At 48.7% G+C, this 23,945-nt stretch overlaps 2 protein-coding genes and 1 pseudogene across 2 annotated transcripts; all 3 read left to right on the top strand.

Annotated features, from left to right (window-relative positions):
• Positions 1 to 8,763: 8,763 nt before the first annotated feature.
• Positions 8,764 to 12,672, top strand: LOC125550922. The gene is made up of 3 exons (XM_048714044.1): positions 8,764 to 9,300; positions 9,536 to 9,691; positions 9,779 to 12,672. The coding sequence occupies exons 1-3, from the start codon at positions 8,959 to 8,961 to the stop codon at positions 9,902 to 9,904; spliced, it is 624 nt and encodes a 207-aa protein (XP_048570001.1). The 5' UTR covers positions 8,764 to 8,958; the 3' UTR covers positions 9,905 to 12,672.
• Positions 12,673 to 14,808: 2,136 nt separating this feature from the next.
• LOC125554645 (histone deacetylase 19-like) lies at positions 14,809 to 16,337 on the top strand. Its single transcript, XM_048718137.1, has 2 exons — positions 14,809 to 15,828; positions 15,951 to 16,337. Exons 1-2 carry the CDS (start codon positions 14,809 to 14,811, stop codon positions 16,335 to 16,337), a joined length of 1,407 nt encoding a protein of 468 aa, XP_048574094.1.
• Positions 16,338 to 19,407: 3,070 nt separating this feature from the next.
• On the top strand, positions 19,408 to 22,971 carry LOC125554643 (annotated as a pseudogene).
• The last annotated feature ends 974 nt before the right edge of the window (positions 22,972 to 23,945 follow it).

Raw genomic sequence — 23,945 nt, 5'->3', positions numbered from 1 at the left:
CACACCGCAAAAAGAAGATTACATCGAATAGATCTCCACGAGAGAGGGGGAGAACATTGTATTGAGATCCAAAAAAGAGAGAAGAAGCCATCTAGCTAATAACTATGGACACGTAGGTCTGAGGTGAACTACTCACACTTCGTCGGAGGGGCTAGGATGATGTAGAAGCCCTCCGTGATGATGGCCCTCTCCGGCGGAGCTCCGGAACAGGCCCCAAGATGGGATCTCGTGGGTACAGAAGGTTGCGGCGGTGGAATTAGGTTTTTGGCTCCGTATCTGATCGTTTGGGGGTACGTAGGTATATATAGGAGGAAGAGGTATGTCGGTGGAGCAACAGGGGGCCCACGAGGCAGGGGGCGCGCCCCCACCCTCGTGACCGCCTCTTTTGTTCCTTGGAGTAGGGTCCAAGTCTCCTGGATCACGTTCGGTGAGAAAATCACGTTCCCGAAGGTTTCATTCCGTTTGATATTCTGTTTCTCCGAAACTCTGAAATAGGCAAAAAACAACAATTCTGGGCTGGGCCTCCGGTTAATAGGTTAGTCCCAAAAATAATGTAAAAGTGGAAAATAAAGCCCATTATAGTCCAAAACAGTAGATAATATAGCATGGAGCAATCAAAAATTATAGATACGTTGGAGACGTATCAGTGCTCCTCACACAGAGTGGTTCGAATCTGACTTGGTCAAACTTTGTGATGTAGCATGAATAGAGTTTGAGACTAGAAAAGCATAGATAGCTAGAGGGAGTTCTTAGGCATTCTTGTCCATCCATTTGGCAAAAGAAACCAAACAAACAAAACAACAAATGGGTGTCCTCGAATGAGCAAAATATGCATCCAACATGCTCACACAATAAAATGACAAATGAAATATGTGACAAAGCATGCACAATCACTCTAGCATCTATCAAGCAATTTGGCGATGACTAGGTTATCTATATATGAGTATATTGACTTAGGAGTCAAATGAGAACATTTGATCATAGGTCATACTCATCGTTTAAGCACAAGTGGGGTTGCCACTTTTACATACAACATTATTATGTTTACATCATTAGAGTTGCTTTAGCTTAATTGATTAGAGTAAAGCTCCCCCTAGATCTGATATCCCCCCTAAGAGGGATGAACTAACCTTGGGTTTCGTCGATGATGACTTCATGTAGGTGTCGAAGATGTGGATGCTCAATATTGATGTAGATCATTCGGAGCAATCCTTCGGAATGAGTTGCACTTTCAATACCTACACGGGTTAGTCCCATAAGGAACAAACAAGGATATCCATAGACATAGAGTGATGTTCACATGAGATGATGTCCATGAACGCATTAGGTTACCTTGTCCCTTGTCTTACCAACAAGAGGGTTCGTGACTCCTTGAACTAGTGCAAGATATGGAAGTTGTTTGCACTCGTCCTTGCCCAAATGATAAGAGTGAAGTATGTTGGCGGAGTCACCCTCAAGAACTCTCTAGTTCTTCTTCTTAGGGATCCACACCATCTTGATGGGAATCCTTGGAGTTGTACTCGTACTTGATGAAGTGGAAATTGATGTAGTCTTGGGAACCCACTTGACCAAGGCTTTAGGAGCTTCTTCAAATGCATCAATTTCCTCTTGAAGCTTGTCCTTGCCTTTTAGCTTGTGGTCTTGTGGTCAGCTTGTGTTCCTTGGAAAGAAGTAGGATCATACTTCTCTTGTTGAAGAACAAACTTTGTCTTGGGGTATTGATCTTCTTCCCACTCAACTCCATTGGCATTGAACTTTCGTTCAAAACCAACACTTTGATTCTTCCGGTGTCTTCCTTGCTTGCGTACAATTTCCTCAAATTGCTACTTCTGGCAAGACTCTTGTAAACACCTTTCTCTATAATTCCCTTCAATAAGATATTTTCTTGCTCAAGTGTAACTTGGCTAAGAGAATCATTAATGGAATCAAGAGAACTACTAGAAGCAACAACATTGGATTTAGCATGATTGTTGTTACTACTAGAGGAAGAATCTTTCTTGTTCTTATTGCTAGATTTAACTTGTGTCATGTAAGTAGACAAGAGTAAACGCTTAGCAATGTAAGAAGAACTTTTCTTGAGAAGATCGTCATTTATTGCTTTTAAGAACTCATGCTCTTGCTCAAGGTTGAGCTTTTCAAAGCGTAGCTTCTCATGAGTCTTTAAAAGTTCTCGATGATCTTCCAAGGTAGTTTCATGAGCTAACTTAAGAGTGTTTAGTTCTTTAGTTAGACGCTCAATCTTCTCCTTATCATTGTCATTCGTTTTATCTTGATTATCACGATTAATAGCAAGTTCATCATAGTTCTTATAACTAGAGTTGTCAACAAGTAAATCATCATCTCCTAGCAAATCATCTTCATCACTATTGAAATCAACATACTCGGGTGTATTACCTTTGGACCTTTAGCCATGAAGCATCTTTCAATTCCTTCATTTGGTGAGTCAAATATGTCATAGGAGTTGGTTGACACAAGTGCTAGACCGGCAACACCTTCATCTTGAGTATATTCGGAGTCGGAGTGATAACTTCTTTCGGAGTGATGGTCGGAGTCGGAGCCGGATACCCATTCACCAACATGAGCTTGATGTCTTCTTTTTGTGTAGCTCTTTGATGATTTGTCTTTCCTCTCTGAATCCTTGCTTCTCCGAGAGGGTCTTCGTTCATAACGATCATCTCTACTCCTTCTCTCTCTCGGTGGTGATTCTTCTCCTCTACTTCTTCTTTTGGGAGAATCTTCTCTTCTTTTGTAGGGAGCCGTACACTCATTGGAGTAGTGTCGGGTCTTCCACAATTGTAGGAATTTCATTCATGACCTGAAGATCTTTTGTTATTGTAGGACCTTGACTTGGAACTTCTTTCCTTGCTTCTACTCTTGTAGAACTTGTTGAAGTTCTTTACCATTAGGCTCAATTATTCATTGAAGGTTTGTTTCTCACTTGATGATGTGGGAGCATCACATGAGGCTTTGTAAGCACCGCTTGACTTGTTGTGAAGCTCTTCCTTATCCTTGAGTGACATCTCATGAGAAACAATTCTTCCAATGACTTCTGTTGGCTTGAGGTCTTTGTAATTGGGCATCATTTGTATCAATGTGCACACGGTATCATATTTTCCATCCAAGGCTCTTAGGATCTTCTTGATGATGAATTTATCGGTCATCTCTTCACTTCCTAAGCCGGCAATCTCATTTGTGATGAGAGCAAGCCTAGAGTACATTTCAGCGACACCTTCACCATCCTTCATTTTGAACTTGTCAAGTTGACTTTGAAGCACATCCAATTTGGATTCCTTGACAGAGTCGGTACCTTCGTGCATATCAATCAAAGTATCCCAAATTTATTTTGCATTCTCAAGACGGCTGATTTTGTTGAATTCTTCGGGGCACAATCCGTTGAAGAGAATATCACAAGCTTGAGCGTTGTATTGTAGCATCTTCAACTCTTCTGCGGTAGCTTCACGGTTCGGTTCTCTCCCATCAAAGAATTCACCTTGCAAGCCAATACACACAATGGCCCAAGCGGCGGGGTTATGTCCAAGAATATGCATTTTCATATTATGCTTCCAACTAGCAAAATTAGTACCATCAAAGTAAGGACCTCTACGGTGGTAATTTCCCTCGCTAGACGCCATACTCTCCTAGGTTGTGAAACCAAGGCTGTGATCACCAAAAGCTATGAAAATCAAAGCAAATGGAGACCAAAGCTCTGATACCAATTATAGGATCGAAAGTATGTCTAGAGGGGGTGCTTAGACTACTTGACCAAATAAAAATCTAGCCTTTTCCCAATTTTAAGTCTTGGCAGATTTTAGCAACTTAGCACAAATCAAGTAATCAACCTACACATGCAATTCTAAGAGTATAGCAGCAGAATGTAAAACAATTGCATATGAAGGTAAAGGGAGGAGTTTGAAGGGAGCAAACGCAATGTAGACACGGAGATTTTTTATCCGTGGTTCCGATAGGTGGTGCTATTGTACATCCACGTTGATGGAGACTTCAACCCACGAAGGGTAACGGTTGCGCAAGTCCACGGAGGGCTCCACCCACGAAGGGTCCACGAAGAAGCAACCTTGTCTATCCCACCATGGCCATTGCCCACAAAGGACTTGCCTCACTAGGGTAGATCTTCACGAAGTAGGTGATCTCCTTGCTCGTACAAACTCCTTGGTTCAACTCCACAATCTTGACGGAGGCTCCCAAGTAACACCTAGCCAATCTAGGAGACACCACTCTCCAAAAGGTAATAGACGGTGTGTTGATGATGAACTCCTTGCTCTTGTGCTTCAAATGATAGTCTCCCCAACACTCAGCTCTCTCTCATAGGATTGGATTTGGTAGAAAGATGATTTGAGTGGAAATCAACTTGGGAAAGGTTAGAGATCAAGATTTATGTGGTTGGAATGGAATATCTTGACCTCAACACAACTGTAGGTGGTTCTCTCTCAAAAAATATATGTTGGAAGTGTTGGCATGTTCTGATGGCTCTCTCCACGAATGAAGAGTGGGTGGAGGGGTATATATAGCCTCCACACAAAATCTAACTGTTACACACAAATCACCAAACTTGATGGGACCGAATTAGAAAACTCGGTCGGACCGATTTGGTTCATAATGTGACCGTTAGGCATATCGGTGGGACCGATATGTCAACTCGGTGGGACCGATATCATTAGGGTTAGGGCATAACGTAATCTCGGTTGGACCGATTACACAAACTCGGTGGGACCGATTTTGGTAATAGACAAACAGAGAGTTGGTCAGGCAAACTCGGTGGGACCGATTCGCTCGTCTCGGTGGGACCAAAGCGTTACGAAAAGGAAACATAGAGTTTGCATTGCAGACTCGGTGGGACCGATCGCTCATCTCGGTTAGACCGAAACGTTACGAAGGGAAACAGAGAGTTTGCAATCCCATCTCGGTGAGACGAGATCCCTATCGGTGTGACCGAAGTGACTATGGTTTGTGGCAGTGGCTATGTCAAGAGAACTCGGTGGCGCCGGATACAAAGTTTCGGTGGGGCCGAGTTTGACTTTTGGTTTGGGACATATGTGGATATGAGAAAGTAGTTGAGGGTTTTTGAAGCATATCACTAAGCATTTTGAGCAAGAAACTCATTAAGCAACACCTCACCCCCTTTTGATAGTATTGGCTTTTCCTATGGACTCAATGTGATCTTGGATCACTAAAAATAAAATGTAGAGTCTTGTGCTTTGATCTTGGAGCCAATCTTTGTCCTTAGCATTTTCAGGGGTACACTTTCTAATCCATGCCATGCCAATCATTGAGCTTTCCTGAAATATTTATCTTGAAATAGTGTTATCTCAATGAGCTATATGTTGTTAATCATTACCAAAACCACCCAGGGATAGTTGCACTTTCACACCTGAGTGTCACTGACCGGTGGACCCCATGGGCCAAGCTGACCCCATTGGCTGGTTTGACCAGTCAACGGTGCTGACTGGAGCTCCAATCACTGACTGGTGGGCCCCTCTAAAACTAATTAGGTCAATTTAATTAGTCATTAACATGTGGGCCCTAGCGGTTAATTAACTTTTTTGTTAAAATTAAACCCTTGTTAACCCTTCTATCAATGACATGTGGGACCCAGTGGTCAGGTTTGACCTAGACCAGCTGGGCTGACTGCTGACGTTATGCTGACACATTAAATTGATTTTTGAATTAATAATAATTTTAGAAAATACTTAAATCTTTGAAAAAAATCATATTAAATAATCTATAAGTCAGATGAAAATAATTTTTATATGAAAGGTTCTCGGAAAAAGATAACGAATCCAAATATGCAATTCGTTCGTCTGTCACATGCCTCTAGCATGATGAACATGGATCCTTCCCCTTTGATTCATCTGTCCGAAAAATGCCAAACGCTGGGAAAACATGTAGTACCGTGTTAGGTCACCCCTAGCACTGCATATTGTCATGTCATGCATCATGATGCATATTGTTTGCATTATATTTATTGTTTCTTCCCCCTCTTCACTCCGTTAGACGTCGAGACCGGCGCTGCTGCCGAGTACGACTACACTCCTGACGTTCAGCCACTCTCAGCAGAGCTTACACGCAAGCAAAACCCCCTTGATTATTCCTATACCGCTCATTTCCTTCTCTCTCTCTTGCTTGCATTAGATTTTGCAACTGTAATTGTATGATCTTATTCTAATGCATAGCATGATTTTGTAACCTGCTATTGTTACCTTACTTGCTTATCCTATATGCTTAGTATAGGTTGGTTAGTGATCCACCAATGACCCCTCACCTTGTCCCTATTGCCCTTGCTTTATGACCGATGACTCGATCAACGTGATCGACACCCTGAGCCCGACACATCACATCACACCCCCTTAGTTGTACGACACTGCAGGGTTACTATCGAGTGCCGAGGGTGATACCTCGTATAACACTTCCGATGAGATCTCTGTAGTGTAGTTAATCGGTCATGATCTACAGATGGTGATTTCTCCTTCACCACCTCCGATAACGACTCTGTCATGCAATGCATCAAGAGTGAACCCCGATGGTGATTCCTCCAAGTTCACCTTGACAGTTACATGAAGTGGAATCCATCGAGGGTGATTCCTCGGATTCCCCCTTGGTGTTATGGACACACGGTTACTTTGACTTTACCCTAGAACCATGATGAAATCAGGTCGGCCCTGAGGGGTACCCACGAGTGATGTGAAGTCAGGTTGACCTGGAGCGTACCCACGAGATAACTACATGGCACGACCGAGCATTAGCCCTAGCCGTAAGTCTGTGAGACGGGGCGACGGGACCACATATCATGGGTCATTGGTCGTTACCGCGCGCTCCCAAGACACTTACGGTTTGGATATGTGATCCGAGCAGGCCTCTGGCCTTTTCGCACTGACCACCACGCGGGAATAAGTATGGGCACTCGGCGTCGTACGATTCTCCAAAAGCTCTTCGGGCGTCAGCGACTGAGCGGCGCACGCCCGGTTGGACGGTAACCACCTGCGCTTGTATAAGGGCTTGGGTCTGCTCCAGGCCGCGTACGCAACGTGCAAGAGTGCAAATGGCGATGGAGACCCAAGACCCCTGCGTGCTTAGGATGTAGACCGGCGTGCTGGCCTCTTTATTGAGCCTAGGTAGGACTACGACATGTCGATCAGCCGAGGCCGGGCATGACCCAAGAAAGTGTGTTCGGCCGGAGTTAATCGAGCATGTTGAGTAAGTTTGTGCACCCCTGGAAGGAAGTTAATCTATTCGAATAGTCGTGTCCACGGTAACAGACGCTCAGAGTTGTATCCCGATCTATACAACTAGAACTGGATATCAGAGATGTGAAATGAATATGATGGTTTCAAGATTGCTTTCTCGCAGGGAGTCGAGAAAGGATCTCTGGGCGATACTACAACATACTTATTACTTATGTTATGTTACTCTACTATCTTCTGATGCTGCAAGATGCTTCAAGATGCTAGTCTTCAATAACCTAGGCTTTCCCTACTCTTCTGGCATTTCTGCAGTTCAATCCAAAGATATAGCCCCATTCCTTTGATACCGATGCATACTTAGCATAGATCTGATGTAAGTCTTGCAAGTACTTTGGATGAGTACTCATGGTTGCTTTGCTACTTCTTTTCCCCTATACTCGATTGCTACGATCAGATGACGGATCCCAGAAGCCCGATGCCACTACTACTACCTCGAGGGTGCCTACTACTACGTGGAGGCCGACGACGACCAGGAGTAGTTAGGAGGCTCCTAGGCAAGAGGCCTTGCCTTTTCAATCGTTGTTGATGTTGGTGCTAGCCTTCTTAAGACAGACTTGTTTACCTTATGTATGTATCCAGATATTGTTACTTCCCCTGACTCATTTGTATTCGAGCTTATGTATTCGAGCCCTCGAGACTACTGACTTGTAATATAAAGATTGTATGACTTTATTTTGGTTTTAGAATTGTGTTTTGATATCTTTCCGTGAGTCTTTGATTTTGATTGTGCACATTTACATGTATGATTAGTGCACGATTAAGTTAGGGCGTCACAACCATCCGACGTCTCGTGTGTGACGGACGAGCTCAGGGAATAGTGCTGTGGCGGACGATGGGCCGAGGAGCCTGTCCTGACCGGCGTGGGGCGGCACATACCCGACATGAGGAGGGCGTGCGCCTTGGCGGATGATGGACTCCTTGTCGTTGCCTAAACTTTCTAAAGCAAGGGAACGACTTGTCGACCGTGCGCTCTTCCGACTTGGGATTGAGTAGGGTGCAGGTGAGCGGCGGCGGCCGGGGAGCGAAGAGTCTGGCCGGCGACGTGAACCCAAGCTTCGACAGCTTGCCGTTTCCCTCTGTGTTCATCGCCGCTTCGGCGAATCGTCTCCTCTTTCTCCGCTGCCGTGGCGCCGGTGCCCACCACCTGTTCGACGGGATGCCTGAGACGCGCACCGACAGGAAGCAAAAGGAAGCGGACGCGGAGGACCACGTCAGCGCACTCCCGGACGCGATCCTCGAGCAGGTGCTGTCGCTCCTCCCCGCCCACGAGGCCGTGCGTTCGTGCGTGCTCTCGCGCCGCTGGCGCGTGCTCTGGAAGTCCGTGACCGACCTGCGCATCACCGACGCCGGCAGCTGGAGCAGCGCCGCCAAGTTCAACAGGTTCGTCAACTTCATGCTGCTCTTGCGCCCCGCCTGGAGCCTGCGCGAGGTCGAGCTCTGCACGTTTCCGGCGCAACATGCTCGACCCTTTCCCTTTGTCCACGCCAAGGAGCCGGTCCGGTAAGTCGAGGAGTGGATTGGGCACGCTGTCGTGTGCGACGTTCAGGTGCTCAGGGTCCTTGTCAGCCCAACAACCGAACCGCTGCGGCTCGTCGCCGTGCCTCTGATCTCCCGGTGCTTGACGACCCTGCAGCTTCAGTGTGTAGAGCTGGACGATGATGCCTTGGATTTCTCGAGCTGTCCTGTGTTGGAGGATCTAAAGATGAGCTTATGCATAATTTCTGCTCAGAGGATGTCATCGCACTCGCTGAAGCACCTCTGCGTCGCTGAATGTAGCATTGCACCGGATTTCCGCACACGGATTTCTACCCCGGGTCTTGTTTCGCTGCGCCTGAGTGTTCAGTGCTGGCGGGCTCCTTTGCTGGAAAACATGCCATTACTAGAAACAGCATTTGTCAAACTTAGCTCCCTCCCACTAGATCATCGATGGTTTGGCTACCATGGAGATAGCAGTTCTAATCATCCTGACGGCAGTGGAAAGTGTGTGCTTCTTAGCGGTTTGACCAATGCTACTCATTTGGAGTTGGAAGCTGCAGATGGAGTGGTATGTTTACATTCCTTCCTTATTAATTCCTGGCCTTATTCGCCATTCACTATTGCGCAGCATTTGTATGTGTGCCATTACTTTGTTGGTGCCTCCAGTTCTGTTCTTAAAGTTACTATACTACTATTTCAGTAAACATATTCCTGAAAGTTGGTTAACTTTCATGGGGAGGGAAGGGCTCCCCACCTGTATCTTAGATATGAATGAAACCGTTACTTGTTCTTTATTTTTGCAGCATATTTTCAAGCTAGACTTGGCATGCTGCCCTATATTCAACAAGTTAAAGACCTTGCTACTCAATGAGTCGGTTGTTGGTCGTAACTTTTGTGCACTACTTTGCTTTCTTCACCATACACCAGTTTTAGAGAAGCTCATTATTCTCCTGCATGAGGTGCGTGCATTCTAATCTCATAGTTGATGTGTTACCAAACTTATGATGCACGGTTGATTGACCTAAAGATAGTTTTGTCGGCTGTAGGATCAAAAGCCTATGATGAATATGGAAGAAAGTCACCTTCAATCTCTACGCCTTAAAACTGTCGAATTCAGATGCACAAAGGTTGATGAAAGTGGTTCACATTTGTTCAAAGATGCTGACTCTTGATAACTTCAGTATCCAGAAGAACGAACACTAATATTCCATTCCATGTAAGTTAAATATGGATATTTTGGCATGCTTATTTTTATAACATTGTATCTGTTTATATTAGTCACAAAGCAATGACTGAAGAAGTCAATAACTAGGAGTTATGTTTTGACATTTTAGCATTGGTTAAGAAAATGGTAATTATGCATTCATTTTGTAGCAACTATTATCCAAAACAGTACTAGAGATGTATCAAAACGAATCATCATTTATGCACAAGATCATATTATGTATCAAATTATTTCACACATGTGAAGGCCGTCAGCAGTTTATCACTATTGGGATGGTCCTACTCTTTTAGCATTGTTTCTTAAAATGGAAAATTTAATTCATTTCGTAACAGCTCATATGTTGTGCTCTTACAAAATTTATGTTTTTCTTAAACAAGCAAAATTTATGTTTATATTGTTATAGCTAGAATTAGGATATCTGATTGGTTGAGAAAGAACTGGGTTATGTAGGGGTAAACAGTACGAATTTAATCTGATTTATTCTCAGAAATGAAACCTAGTGTGATTTTATGTTTGGCAGCAACATACCTGAAATTATTTATGTCATAGGTTCTGTTCGTAATTTGGATAATAGATGTTAAATTGTGTGTGTAACAGCTCTCTTGAATCTGCAAATTATATCTACTATTTGGCTGTTGCCTTGAAATACACATCAAAATTCAAAATAAAGAAGCGATTCTACCTTGCTGCCTAGCAAAACGAGTGTGACATTGTAGATGCATAAAGGTATTGATTTTATTCTTTTTTTTTGAGTTTACAGTATGTTAGAAGATAAAGCTTAACAATATTTTCATGTTGATATGATGTTTGAGTTGAAGTACTTGATCCTTACATCAATCAGGAACTGATAGCGCTCAGAAGCTATTACAAATATCTCTAAAATGTAATATGCATTCCGGATTTCCGGTGCAGGGTGGTGCCTATGTAGCTGGTGCTCCCATAGTCAATCATTTGGATTTTCTGTTTTCTTCTCCTACGTACTTACACATCTATCAAATTCACCGGTCCTTATCTTGGTGCCCACTTGATCTTCCACCTTTTCTCAACTTGGTACTTTTTTTCGAGAAAACGCAAGAGAGCTTGCATTTCATTGCTTTGGAAAGAAAGAGGGTTTTAGTTACAATCCTCCAAGGAGGGAATTACAGTGCCCAAAGGCACATCAGTGAGCGTCCCAAGTTTGCGGTACGATGGCTCGTAGCCCTAGGGCGCCGGCTCTGGCCCAGAGGGCGGCCTTGTCCTTGATCTTCGTGAGCAGGTCGGTCGCCGAGGACCGTCCTCTGTCGAAGACGCAGTCGTTACGATGCTTCCAGATCATCCATGGGACGAGGAGGGTCGCGGAGGCGAGGCCCTTGCGCATGGGTTTGGGGGTGTGCTGCCGCATCGTGTACCACCAGTCGTTGAGAGAGGTCTCGCTGTCAGGCGGGGCACAGGGGAGCCGGAGCCAATGCAGCACCTCGTACCAGATCTGCCGGGCAAAGGGGCAAGCTAGGATGAGGTGGTGCATGGTCTCGGGGGTCTGGTCGCAAAGGGGGCATCGCGCGGGGTGGGCCGCGGCGGGCGAGCCAGTGGAAGAATCGGACGCGCGGGGGTGCCCAGTTCTTCCATGTGAGCTTCCAAGCGTCGCAGCCCGTGGAGCCATTGAAGGTGGCGATGTAGGCCGGGGTGCATGGACAGGGGTGCATGGAAGATGGAAGTTAGCTATGCACGTGCCAAAAGCCCAAAACCATCACTAGGTTTCAAGATCTTATGGGTTTCAACTCTAGCCTATCCCAACTTGTTTGGGAACAAAAGGCTTTTTTTGCGAATGAGAATAAAAGGCTTTGTTGTTGTTGCCAACTGCAAATGTCATCAGGAAATTCCAAAAATAGTATTTTGTTTTAAATATCTAATACTCTGCTGACTGGTACCGGGAGAGAACCTAGTGCAATTTGATCTTCATCGAGAATATAAAAGTTTTGCAGTTCTTCGTGTTGGTGCTTCTAGTACACGGCTTTATTTCTGCTTGAAGTTACTAACTAATGGGTTGTTCCAGATTTGTAGTTCTACTTCAAGTCATTATTGGTTTGTTCACCCAGACGACCGTATCATGTGCCACTTCTCTCTTCTCAGTCCTTATTACTGGAGGAAATCAACACATCTTCACTAGAGACAAGATTTGTATACTAAGATTCCGCTTGAGGTGCTCTTTTGATGGCTGTGATGTAGGGAAAATTGGTAGGATGTGATATTAGTATTTTGGTTAAACTCCTTTATAATAATCCGAACAATTCCAGTTTTCCCAAAGCAAGGTCATGTTAGCAAGTTTGTATAGGCTTACTTTCTGGTTATATTATCAGAACTTACCGTGCTCTTGTCATCTTTTTACAGGGTTCAGTTTTGCGACAGATTAGGGATTATGATGATGGGTCAACCAGCTAGCTCTCAATTATCAAGAAGTATATTGTCTTGGTTTGCAGGAACCTCACTGCATGTTCATGCTCATAGAAATGGAGCTTTAAACTGATTATACTGGCTACTTAGATATAAATATACTGATATAGTTCAACCTGGCATAACAACAATCCTTACTCCGTTACTCGTAGCCTTCATGTAACTTGTGGCGACTTTGAGAATTGGTTGAGTATGTGAGAGAAACTGAGTCGTCCAAAGTTGTAGAACTTTCTGATTTGCCTGCTTGTCAATTCATGCTTGTTTGATTTGCACTTGCAAGTAAAAGTTCTTGGCCTTTTTTTGAAAGCATAATCCATCTTTTTTAAGCTGCGATCAAGGTTACGTCAGATAACTCAGTAGAGGAATCAACCCACTATAGGAGGCTCTTCTATCCATTCACAGGTAATAGAAAATCTAGCCATCCGAGCAAGTTCATGAGCGAAAGTATTCACTTCCCTATGGCAATGTTTGAATGTTTCTTGCACAAAATCACATGCTAAGTTAAGTGGTAACAAGCATGGCGCTCAGGACCCGTTGGCTCTGGTTCAGCAAAACCGACGGGCACGTGCTTGGACTGGTCTCGACCTCCAGTTCTCTGCTGAGGAGCAGGCCTTCTTTTTCGCCAGCACCCACACGTCCATTGGGAACAGCCACAACACCAAATTTTGGGAGGACCGGTGGATCAATGGACGCTCCGTTCGCGAGATTGCGCCCTTGCTGCACGCGTGCATCCTAAAACGGCGAAGGAAGAATAGGACGGTCGCTGAGCAGGGCCTGCAGGCCCATCTCTGGGCAGGCGACATCCACGGCATCCTGGGCGTTCACGAGATCGGCCAGTACTTGTTGCTTTGGCGACTCCTCAAGGGTATTGCCCTCTCCGCCGAGCCTGACAAGCTGATTTGGAAGTGGACTGAGGCCGGCACCTACACTGCTAAATCCGCCTACCTCGCATCCGTCCACGGATCAATCGCCTGCAACCATTGGAAGCTCACTTGGAAGAGTTGGGCGCCGCCGAAAGTGAAGTTCTTTCTCTGGCTTGCCAGCCTTGACCGCTGCTGGACGGCTGACCGCCTTGATCGACATGGGCTTCAGCACCACACGGCGTGCCCCTTGTGCGACCAGGCCCCGGAGACGATGCAGCACCTCCTGCTAGCCTGCCCCTTCTCGCGGCAGGTCTGGCACGAGATCCTTTCCTGGATGCGCATGACCTGCCGAGCGCCGGCCAATGACATCTCCCTACTCGATTGGTGGCTCAACGCTAGGCAAGACACCTCCCAGCTGATGCGCAAGGGGCTTGCATCCGCGACGCTTCTGACATCCTGGATGATTTGGAAACACTGAAACGACTGCATCTTCGACCGCGTGCAACCGTCCGTTCACGCCTTAGTGAGTAGGATCAAGGCCGAAGCCAGGCTCTGGGCCACTGCTGGCCTTAGAGTCGTGCTGCCCACCTCATGAGATGTGCACTAGCATCTACTTTCTTTGTGAAACCGCCTTCTAGGAGGATTGTAATTACAAACTCTCTCTTTTCAATGGAATGAAACGCATGGATCTCCTGTGTTTTCTCGAAAAAAAGTTAAGTGGTAACAATCGTCGAAGATAGCAGATGCCGTTTCTGGGGATCGACCTCATTCTTTCATCGTTTTCAGCGGGACTCTGCTAAAGAAAGGATAAACAGAAGACCAATGGCTTCAGCATATATAACGCCTGGCCCCGTTCTATCTGCTTGTGACCTGCGACGATCATCTCTCCATTGTTGTCATGTATCACAGCTTTGACTGATGCATGTGATAGGTTTGCATCAAAGGCGGCATGGACGTTTAGCTTTACCTCGCACAGACATAGTCGAAACTTCGGACTTTAGAAATAAGACGTGGGGAGTAAGAATAGGTAGAGACATTTTTATCTGTTGTCGTTACTCGTTAGAGCACGGCTGAATACATAAAATTCTTTCAGGCTGTGTTCAGTTGAGAGGGATTTGAAGGGGGTTTGGCAGGGATTGAAGAGGATTTAATCCCGAGATACGGCCCGGCATGATCTACTGATAATGTCATCCATGGCAAGTAGCGTCCATATCTCTTTTGACTTTTTTACAGCGGACGGGCGTGCGCTTCACACACTCTTCTCCTGGATCGCAGTTCGGACATTGAGGTGTCACTTTAATGTGTCTCCTTGATTCAGAGAACAACACGGAAGTGTGTACGCCAGTGAAAAAAAAGGTTGTTCCGTTGCTTTGGAAGTGAACAGGTTCCGACTCGTCTTCGAGACCGCGACCGACTCCACCTCAGACTATGTGTATGTGGAGCTCGCTCTACATATATGCGAACGCGCGTGCTACGTTCTTTCTCCACGCATTTCTTTCGTCGCAATTGATTGAAAAATCACGATCTCTCTCTCTCGTTCTGGAATCAAGAACCAGCCATGGATATGGGCGCCAACTCGCTGCCGTCGCCGTCGTGCCCCGACGGCAGGAAGCGGCGCGTGTGCTACTACTACGACCCGGGCATCTGCAACGTCGACTACGGCGAGCGACACTTCATGGTGCCCCGCCGCGTCGCGATGGCCCACTCCCTCGTCGCCTCCTACGGCCTCCTCAACCACATGACTCGCCTCCGCACCAGGCCCGCCAGGCCGGAGGAGCTCCTCGCGTTCCACGACCAGAAATACGTCGACCTCCTCGGCAGGCTCACCCCCGCCGCGTACATCAGCGACGGCGATCTCCGGCGGACGGCCGAGGAGCATGGCATCGGCCCAGTGCGCCGCCTGGTCGACGGCGCCTGCACGAACGACAACCCCGTCATCGACGGCCTCATGGGGTACTGCCTGAGCTACGCCGGCGGGTCGCTGGCCGCGGCGCGCGCGCTCTGCGGGGGCGACCACGACGTCGCCATCAACTGGTCCGGCGGCATGCACCACGCGTGCCGGGGCCACGCCAACGGCTTCTGCTACGTCAACGACATCGTGCTGGCCATCAAGCAGCTGCTCGGCCGCTTCCGGCGGGTGCTGTACGTGGACATCGACGCGCACCACGGGGACGGCGTGGAGAAGGCCTTCGCGGGCTCCAACCAGGTGATGACGCTGTCCTTCCACCAGTACCAAACCGATTTCTTCCCCGGCACCGGGAGCATCGACGACGTCGGCGAGGGGGCCGGCAGGTACCACGCCCTCAACGTGCCGCTCAAGGCGGGCATGGACGACCAGGGGTACCATGAGCTGTTCAAGCCGATCGTCGGCAAGGCCATGCAGGTGTTCCAGCCGGACGCCGTGGTGCTGCAGTGCGGCGCCGACTCGCTCTCCGGCGACCGGCTCGCTGGCCTCGAGCTGTCGGTGGGCGGCCACGCCGAGTGCGTCAGGTACCTGCGGGGATTCAACGCGCCGCTGCTCCTCCTCGGCGGCGGCGGCTACACCATCAACCACGTCGCCTCCTGCTGGTGCTACGAGGTACGTACGCACATGCATGCATGAACTCACTCGTGATTGATCAAAGTAACACTAGCTAGCTCTATCTAATGGCAAACGAGCAATCTCTAACTTAATTCGTCTGTTGCATCCATTCCATACAGACGGCGGTGGCCGTGGGCAAGGAAGACGAGATCGCCGACGAGATACCACACCATCCGTACGATCACTACTACAGGAGCCAGGGTTACAAGCTCCAGTATCGCACGGAGGCGGCCGGCAGCCGCAGCAGCGGGGAGAATAAGGACGCGGCCGCCATTAGGGTGAAAGCCCTGGAGCACCTCTCGGCGATCAACTGCGCGCCGAGCATACAGTTCCACGAGCCATGCGGCGCGGCGGCCCAAGGCATGGACGTCGACGAGCTCTGCCACCACGACGACGATGAAGAAGAAGACCCCATGGTGAGGCTGCACCGGCTTTGCGACAACGTGGACCTCGCCAGGTTTTTTGTTGAATTGGGCCGGAAGAGACTGTCGTCGCAAAAATGCTAGACGTACAAACAGATACTGGTTTTGCTATATCTCAGCTAGCTGAGAAATACTTTGGTTTCATTCAATTCCTAGACCGTTCGATCAGAAAACTCTTCACCATTCGTGAAGCAGCGCCGCGCTCAGCTTCTGTAGCGATGGCTAGTCCGGCTCGTTTCTCATTTTGTTTTTCTCGGTTGTCTAGTAAGGCCTGTGTCACGTGTTATGTTTTCTTGCTATCCAAACCCACTTGTAGTATTAGGCAAATTCTATTTGGCGCTGTAGGCGCCTGTTACTTTGTACTCCCTCCGTTCCTAAATATTCTTTTTTAGAGGTTTTAAATAGACTACCACATATGGATGTGTATAGAATTATAAACATATTTTAGAGTATAGATTCACTCATTTTGCTTCGTATGTAGTCACTTGCTGAAATCTCTAGAAAGACAAATATTTAGAAACGGAGGGAGTATTTTGCAAACAGGCGCCTGCAGCGCCCCAAGCTGGGCCGGCCCCTATATTTTCTGCAAACTCGCAAAAAAATGTTTTGCGATCGGCTTTCAAACCGACCTCGTGTTCGAAGTGAATGGCACTAGCCATTCAGCCATCCCAACCGGTTGTGAAATATATTCATTTTGCTGTTTTTATTTCCTTCTGCAATCATGGTTTTTCTCATTCGGTTTTTCATTTCTTCCTTGGTTTTTCTTCAAAATCGATGAACCTTTTCCCAAAACCCATGAACTTTTGTTCAAATTCATGAACAATTTTTCAAAATCGATGGATTTTTTTTAAAAATGGATGAACTATTTTGCAAATTTAATGATCTTTTTTTAAATTCGATGAACTTATTTCAAATTCAATGATTTTTTTTCAAAAAATTGATGAACCTTTTTACTTCAGTGTACTATTTTTCAAATTGATCAACCTTTTTTTTAAAATTTTGATGATTTTTTTTCCAAAATAGATGAATTGTCTTAATTTTTTGTGAACTTTTCTTAAAATGGATGAGTTTTTTCAAATTTTTTGTGAACTTTTCTTAAAAATTGATGAGCTTTTTTCAAAACCTATGAACTTTTCAAGTGATTTTTAAATTTAATTTAACGTTTTATTAAAAGCAATAACTAGTACTGTTTTCTGTTAGCGGACACCCAAGACGTGCTTGGTCCAGTGGTTGCTTTGTTAGTCTGTGGACGTGAGGTGGGGAATTCGAATACCAGCTCTCACGTTGTTGTTTTCAGCAGGTAATGGGCCAGATTTCAAACCGGCCCAATCAAGAACGTGCAGGCGCCAAGTTGTTTAACCCGCGCTGAAGGCGCCGACTAGGGGCTCCCTTCCCCACCCTCTCTTTAGACGTTTTGTTTCCCCATCGAAAAATTAAGCCCAAAACTAGACAAAAATGAAACCTCTCAAGCCCAGCCCATAGCGCATATTTGGCCAACACGAGCCAAAAGAAACAACAAAAGAAAAGGAAATTGGCCCATCGCGCACCTAAGCAATCGATTTGAATATAAGACAGACATAACTACATAGATCTTGAAACAACAATGATCTAATGGCCAGGGAGTCGACTGAGATTTAACAGTCATGTATGAACCTAAACAGAGAAATAAATAAAATGAAAAATAAATAAATAATAAAAATAATTATAGAAAAAAATAAAAAAAGTCGAGGCCTATGAACTGCTACTAACTGAAGAACAAAAAGACACACATAAGTCACTTCACTCTACCTGTTCGTTCCCATCCTGTAGAAAAAAATCAACCTGTCAAAAATCATCCTGAAGGCGCCGACTAGGGGCTCCCTTCCCCACCCTCTCTTTAGACGTTTTGTTTCCCCATCGAAAAATTAAGCCCAAAACTAGACAAAAATGAAACCTCTCAAGCCCAGCCCATAGCGCATATTTGGCCAACACGAGCCAAAAGAAACAACAAAAGAAAAGGAAATTGGCCCATCGCGCACCTAAGCAATCGATTTGAATATAAGACAGACATAACTACATAGATCTTGAAACAACAATGATCTAATGGCCAGGGAGTCGACTGAGATTTAACAGTCATGTATGAACCTAAACAGAGAAATAAATAAAATGAAAAATAAATAAATAATAAAAATAATTGTAGAAAAAAATAAAAAAAAGTCGAGGCCTATGAACTGCTACTAACTGAAGAACAAAAAGACACACATAAGTCACTTCACTCTACCTGTTCGTTCCCATCCTGTAGAAAAAAATCAACCCGTCAAAAAGATTAAAAAGAAAAAAAGAAACGGATCTAAACCTTGTATAACAACCGGCAAAATAAAGCCCAACACACAATGAAAAAGGACCTCCGCCCAGCCCACCACTTGAAGCCTGCCCCGACGAAAAAAGCAGGCCCACCCAATTTTTATGACTGCGACTTCACTAAAAATCAGTCGACTGATTTTTTAGCAGAGCCGTATGTAATTGTGAATCTTGAGGTCCATAGTCCAGTGGCAGAAGAACCCAAAGAAGGCAAAGGAGAGAGCCAGAGAGGCACACGGGTGCGCGGAGGAAGCTGTCGTCTTCTTCCGACTACTCTTTGCCGGCGGCGTGCGGGAAAGCTGCGGCGGGCCAGTAAGGTGAAGTCGTCTTGGAGTGAGAAGCTCCCCCTTATCTTCCCGCTTTCTCTTAAACGAACCGTCTGTCACGCCTGCAGACCAACCTGCAGCGGACTAACCAGTGCAAGTGCAGCTAGCCACTTGCAACGACCAGGTCACCGTGGGGCCCGGCGGCCAAGTGTATGCGTGGGTGTTAAGCCAAGTGTTGGCGTGCGTGTCAAGCCAGCGGTGGCTTACTTGTAACCAAACGACTGGTTGGAGACGACATCGATGCAGTGAATGAAATCACTTTCCCCTCGCCTCACCTCTCTCGCTCTCACCTACCTCTCTCTTCCTCATCCCGATCCTCTTCTCCTCCTCCTCCCAAATCCTCTGGATCGGGGCGTGACAATCTGGTATTCAGAGCCAATTTTTTTTCCCCACCACCGTTGGCCTCCGATCGATCGGTAACATTCACCGCGCGCCGCTCCGGCGAGCTCGCACGAAATCCTGCCCGGGGTTCGATCTGATCCTGCGAAACCACGGCACCACCATCCAAGCCCTCGGTGCAGACCCGCCGCGTGCTTGACGCCATGTCAGAGACCACAGACAAGTTGCAGAACTTGCTCGAGTCCGTCATCCGCCGCCTCGACGCAAATCAGAAGACCGCCGACGAACGCCACCAGGCACAGGTCGCCTACAACGACCAAGTTTCCGCTGAGCTCAAGCTCCTGTCCAAGCAGATCGACCTCACGCAAGCCGATGTGGACGAGGCCCGCAAGGCTGCGTCGATAGTCGATCCCGCGGAGACCTTCTCGGGCGCCGCATCTCCGTCTGGCGTCACGGCCACCGCGGACTCCTCCGCGCACCGCCCACCCCCCCACCACCACCACCGAGTCGCCCTCCGCCGCTGCCCCTCTACACCGACGGTGCGGCACAACTTTCGTTCGCCCGCCTTGTCAACCACGGGCCGCCGCTGCTCACCGCGCGGTCACCGACGTCCTCGGAGCTCGATCGCCACGGCGACCACTACATCAAGCCACCCAAGCACGATTTTCCACGGTTCGACGGCGACGCCCTGCGCATCTAGCTGGACCGCTGCACCACCTACTTCGAGTTGTACCGGGTGCCACAACACAACTGGGTCACCACCGCGGCACTGTACATGGACGACCTGGCCGCAATGTGGCTCCAGGCCTATCGACAGACGCACCCTAGGGTCAATTGGCAACAATTCAGAGCTGCAGTGCAAGAGGAATTTGGTCCAGAGGAGTTCGAGGTTCAGATGCACAACTTCATTCAGTTAAGGCAGACAGGAAGTGTTCAGGTTTATCGCCATCAGTTCGAGACAGCCATGTACCATTTGCTCGCTCTGGATCCGACCTTGAGCACCAAATTCTTCATCTCACAGTTCCTAATCGGCCTCAAGGACGAGCTGCGCCTCGGTGTGCGATTACAAGCACCTACCAGCATCACTCGGGCCGCAGTGTTGGCTCGCATTCAGGAAGAAGAGTTGGAGAAGCAGCGCACAGCGCGTCCGCGCATCACACCAGTGGGGCGACCACCACCAGCTGCACCACCAGCCGCCGCCGCTCCAGCCCGCGCCGCACCTGCACCACGGCAAGGGGGCGATGATTATGCACGGGAGCGCCAACTGAGCGAGTTCAGAAGAGCGAACGGCCTCTGTTTTCACTGCGGGGACAAGTACTCCAGAGAGCATCAGTGCAAACGCACCGGCCAGATCCTGATGATTGAGGTCGGCGACTTCGGCGAGATCCTTTCAGATGACACAGTCCAGCCCTGCAACTGCTTGATGCACCGGCATTACAAGAACCCGAGTGCTGCTCATTATCCCAGCAAGCGCTCTCTAGGGAGGAAACACCATCCACAATTCGTCTCCGAGCTCAAGTGGGTGATCAAATTATGTTGCTCTTGGTTGATTCTGGAAGCACACACAGTTTCATCAGCGAAGCTTTCCTCTCTCGTCTGACAGTCCAGACAGAACAACTGCCTCCAGTTTCAGTTCGCGTGGCCAACGGGCAACGACTCCAGTGCACTCAAATCGTGCGAGGATTAGCTTGGGAAGTGCCTGGACACACATTTCACACGGATCTACGCGTCCTTCCACTTGATGCTCATGATGGAGTGTTGGGCATAGACTGGTTATTGGCTCACAGTCCCATGAACTGTCACTGGCAACACAAAACCATCAACTTCGACACCCAGGGCAAGAGCGTACACTTACAAGGAGTGCGTACCTCAGACTTGCCTCCAATATCCCAGCTCGATGCATATGAACTGCACCGAATGGAAGTGGCCAATGATATCTGGACTGCAGCTTTGGTTACGGTGGAAACAGTGGAAAAACCTGAACCTGAACCAGTTCCGGCCAATATTCAGAAACTCTTATCTGAATATAAGGACGTGTTCTCTGAACCCAAAACCCTTCCGCCTAAGAGGCAATACGATCATGCCATCAACTTGGAGCCCGGCACTACTACAATTAACACAAGGCCATACCGCTATTCACCAGCTCAGAAAGACGAGATTGAGAAGCATGTTCAAGAGATGTTGCAGTCCGGAGTGATAAAACATAGCCTGAGCCCGTACGCAGCGCCGGTGCTGTTGGTCAAGAAAAAGGACGGCAGCTGGCGTTTTTGCGTGGATTTCCAGCGCCTGAACACAGCGACAGTCAAGAACAAGTTTCCGCTTCCGGTGGTCGATGAACTGCTCGACGAACTGGGAGGAGCAACCTACTTCTCCAAGATAGATCTCCGCGCTGGGTACCATCAGATTCGCATGCGCGAGGAGGACGAAGAGAAAACGACATTCAAAACACACCACAGGCATTATCACTTCAGAGTGATGCCGTTCGGCCTCTGCAATGCGCCGGCTATGTTTCAGTGCCTCATGAACTCGGTGTTCGGCTGCCATGTCCATAAGTTTATAATCATATTCCTCGATGACATACTGGTCTTTAGCTTCGATCTCCAGGAACACGAAGAACACCTGCGCATCGTCCTCGACCTGCTCCGCGAACACCAGCTGTACGCGAAGGCTTCCAAGTGCTCGTTCGCGCAATAGAAGATCAAGTACCTGGGGCACGTCATCTCCAAGGACGGCGTGGCCACTGACGCGAGCAAGACCAGTGCCATGAGCGCCTGGCCCGTGCCCACCACGCCCACCGAGCTGCGCGGCTTCCTCGGCCTGACCGGCTACTATTGCAAGTTCGTGCCCCATTACGGCATCATCGCGAAGCCGCTCACGCGCCTCCTCACAAAAAGGGATTTCTCTGGGACGACAAGGCGCAGGCCGCGTTCGAGATGCTCAAGCAGGCCATGGTGAGAACGCCCGTGCTCGCTCTCCCTGACTTCAAGCGCCCGTTCGCCATCGAGACGGACGCGTGCGACACCGGTGTGGGAGCCATGCTGGTCCAAGATGGGCACCCCGTCGCGTACCTGAGCAAGGCCCTGGGCGTGCGCAACCAGAAGTTGTCAGCCTACGAAAAGGAGTTCCTGGCGGTCATGATGGCCATCGACAAGTGGCGACCGTACCTCCAGCGCGCCCCATTCGAGATCCTCACCGACCACAAGAGCTTGTGTTCGCTTGGAGACCAACAGCTCGTCACTGATCTCCAGCGCAAAGCCATGTCCAAGATGGTGGGATTGTAGTTCCAGTTTCGCTACAAGAAGGACACGGATAATGGCGCGGCCGATGCGCTCTCCAGGGTGGGGCATCTTCTGTCGTTGGACGCTCTGTCCGTGTGCCAACCTCAATGGCTGCAGGAGGTGGCAAATTCGTATGAAACAGACGCCGACGAGCAAGAACTGCTCGCCAAGCTCGCGCTCTGCAACACCGACGACCAGGGTCGCACCCTGTAGCAAGGTGTGATCAGGCAGCGGGGACGTCTGTGGATCGGCGCCAACACCGCGCTTCAGACGAAGCTCATTGCTGCACTGCATCACAGCGCCGTCGGGGGTCACTCTGGCGCCACCGCCACCTACCACCGGGTGCGCAAGCTGTTCGCCTGGACCGGCCTGAAACGTGCTGTCGAAGATTTTGTCAGGCAGTGTGGCATCTGCCAGCATGCGAAGCACGAGTAGACGCATCCGGCCGGCAAGCTGCAACCGCTCCCAATTCCACAAGAGCCCTGGCAGGAGATCACCATGGACTTTGTCGAGGGGCTGCCCAAGTCCGATGGCTACGACGCGATCATGGTTGTCGTCGACCGGCTCACCAAGTACGCCCACTTCGTCCCTCTCCGCCACCCCTTCAACACCGCTCAAGTCGCCAGATCTTTCTGGGACAACGTCATTCGCCTCCACGGCGTGCCGCAATCCATCGTCTCCGACCGCGACAAGGTGTTCACCAGCGCGATGTGGCGCGAGATCCTCAGCGCCGCGGGCACCAAGCTCCTGTACTCCACGGCGTATCACCCCCAGACGGACGGCCAGACGGAGCACGTCAACCAGTGCTTGGAGATGTATTTGCGGTGCTCCGTCCACGACACACCCAAGCAATGGCGCCGGTGGCTCTCTGCAGCGGAGTTCTGGTACAACTCATCGCACCACGCCTCCCTCAACTGCTCCCCGTTCAAGGCGCTGTACGGCCGGGAGCCCAACCTCGGCGGCATGCCAGCGGTCAACTCCAACATGCCCGCGGATGCGCCGCCAGATGAGATCGACTGGGCAACGCACAGGGAGCTGCTGCGCGCCCAGCTCGCGCGCGCCCAGGCGCGTTTCAAGAAACAAGCAGATCGTCACCGCGCCGAGCGCGCCTTCGACGTGGGCGAGCAAGTTCTCCTCAAGCTTCAACCGTACACCCAGTCATCCGTCGCCAACCGCCCTTATCGCAAGCTGGCGTACAAGTTCTTCGGACCCTTCACGGTGACGGAGCGCGTTGGCACGTTGGCATATCGCCTGAACTTGCCGGCGGACAGCCGTATTCACCCCGTCTTTCACGTCTCGCAACTCAAGCCATTCGTCCCCGACTACACTCTGGTCTTCGCGGAGCTGCCCAAGATACCGGACCTCACGGCCGCGGACCGTGCTCCGATTGCCATTCTGGACCGCCGCAT

Source organism: Triticum urartu, chromosome 4, assembly GCF_003073215.2.
Source record: "Triticum urartu cultivar G1812 chromosome 4, Tu2.1, whole genome shotgun sequence".
Taxonomy (NCBI): Eukaryota; Viridiplantae; Streptophyta; class Magnoliopsida; order Poales; family Poaceae; genus Triticum; species Triticum urartu.
This window is presented reverse-complemented; position numbering and strand designations above follow the sequence as displayed.

Bases quoted from the DNA above. Each gene is read 5' to 3' on its own strand.
- LOC125550922 (XM_048714044.1), top strand. From the start codon at position 8,959: ATGAGCTTATGCATAATTTCTGCTCAGAGGATGTCATCGCACTCGCTG. The intron at 9,301-9,535 runs GTATGTTTACAT...TTATTTTTGCAG, and splicing joins TGGAAGCTGCAGATGGAGTG to CATATTTTCAAGCTAGACTT. The intron at 9,692-9,778 runs GTGCGTGCATTC...TGTCGGCTGTAG, and splicing joins TCATTATTCTCCTGCATGAG to GATCAAAAGCCTATGATGAA.
- LOC125554645 (XM_048718137.1), top strand. From the start codon at position 14,809: ATGGATATGGGCGCCAACTCGCTGCCGTCGCCGTCGTGCCCCGACGGC. The intron at 15,829-15,950 runs GTACGTACGCAC...CATTCCATACAG, and splicing joins CCTCCTGCTGGTGCTACGAG to ACGGCGGTGGCCGTGGGCAA.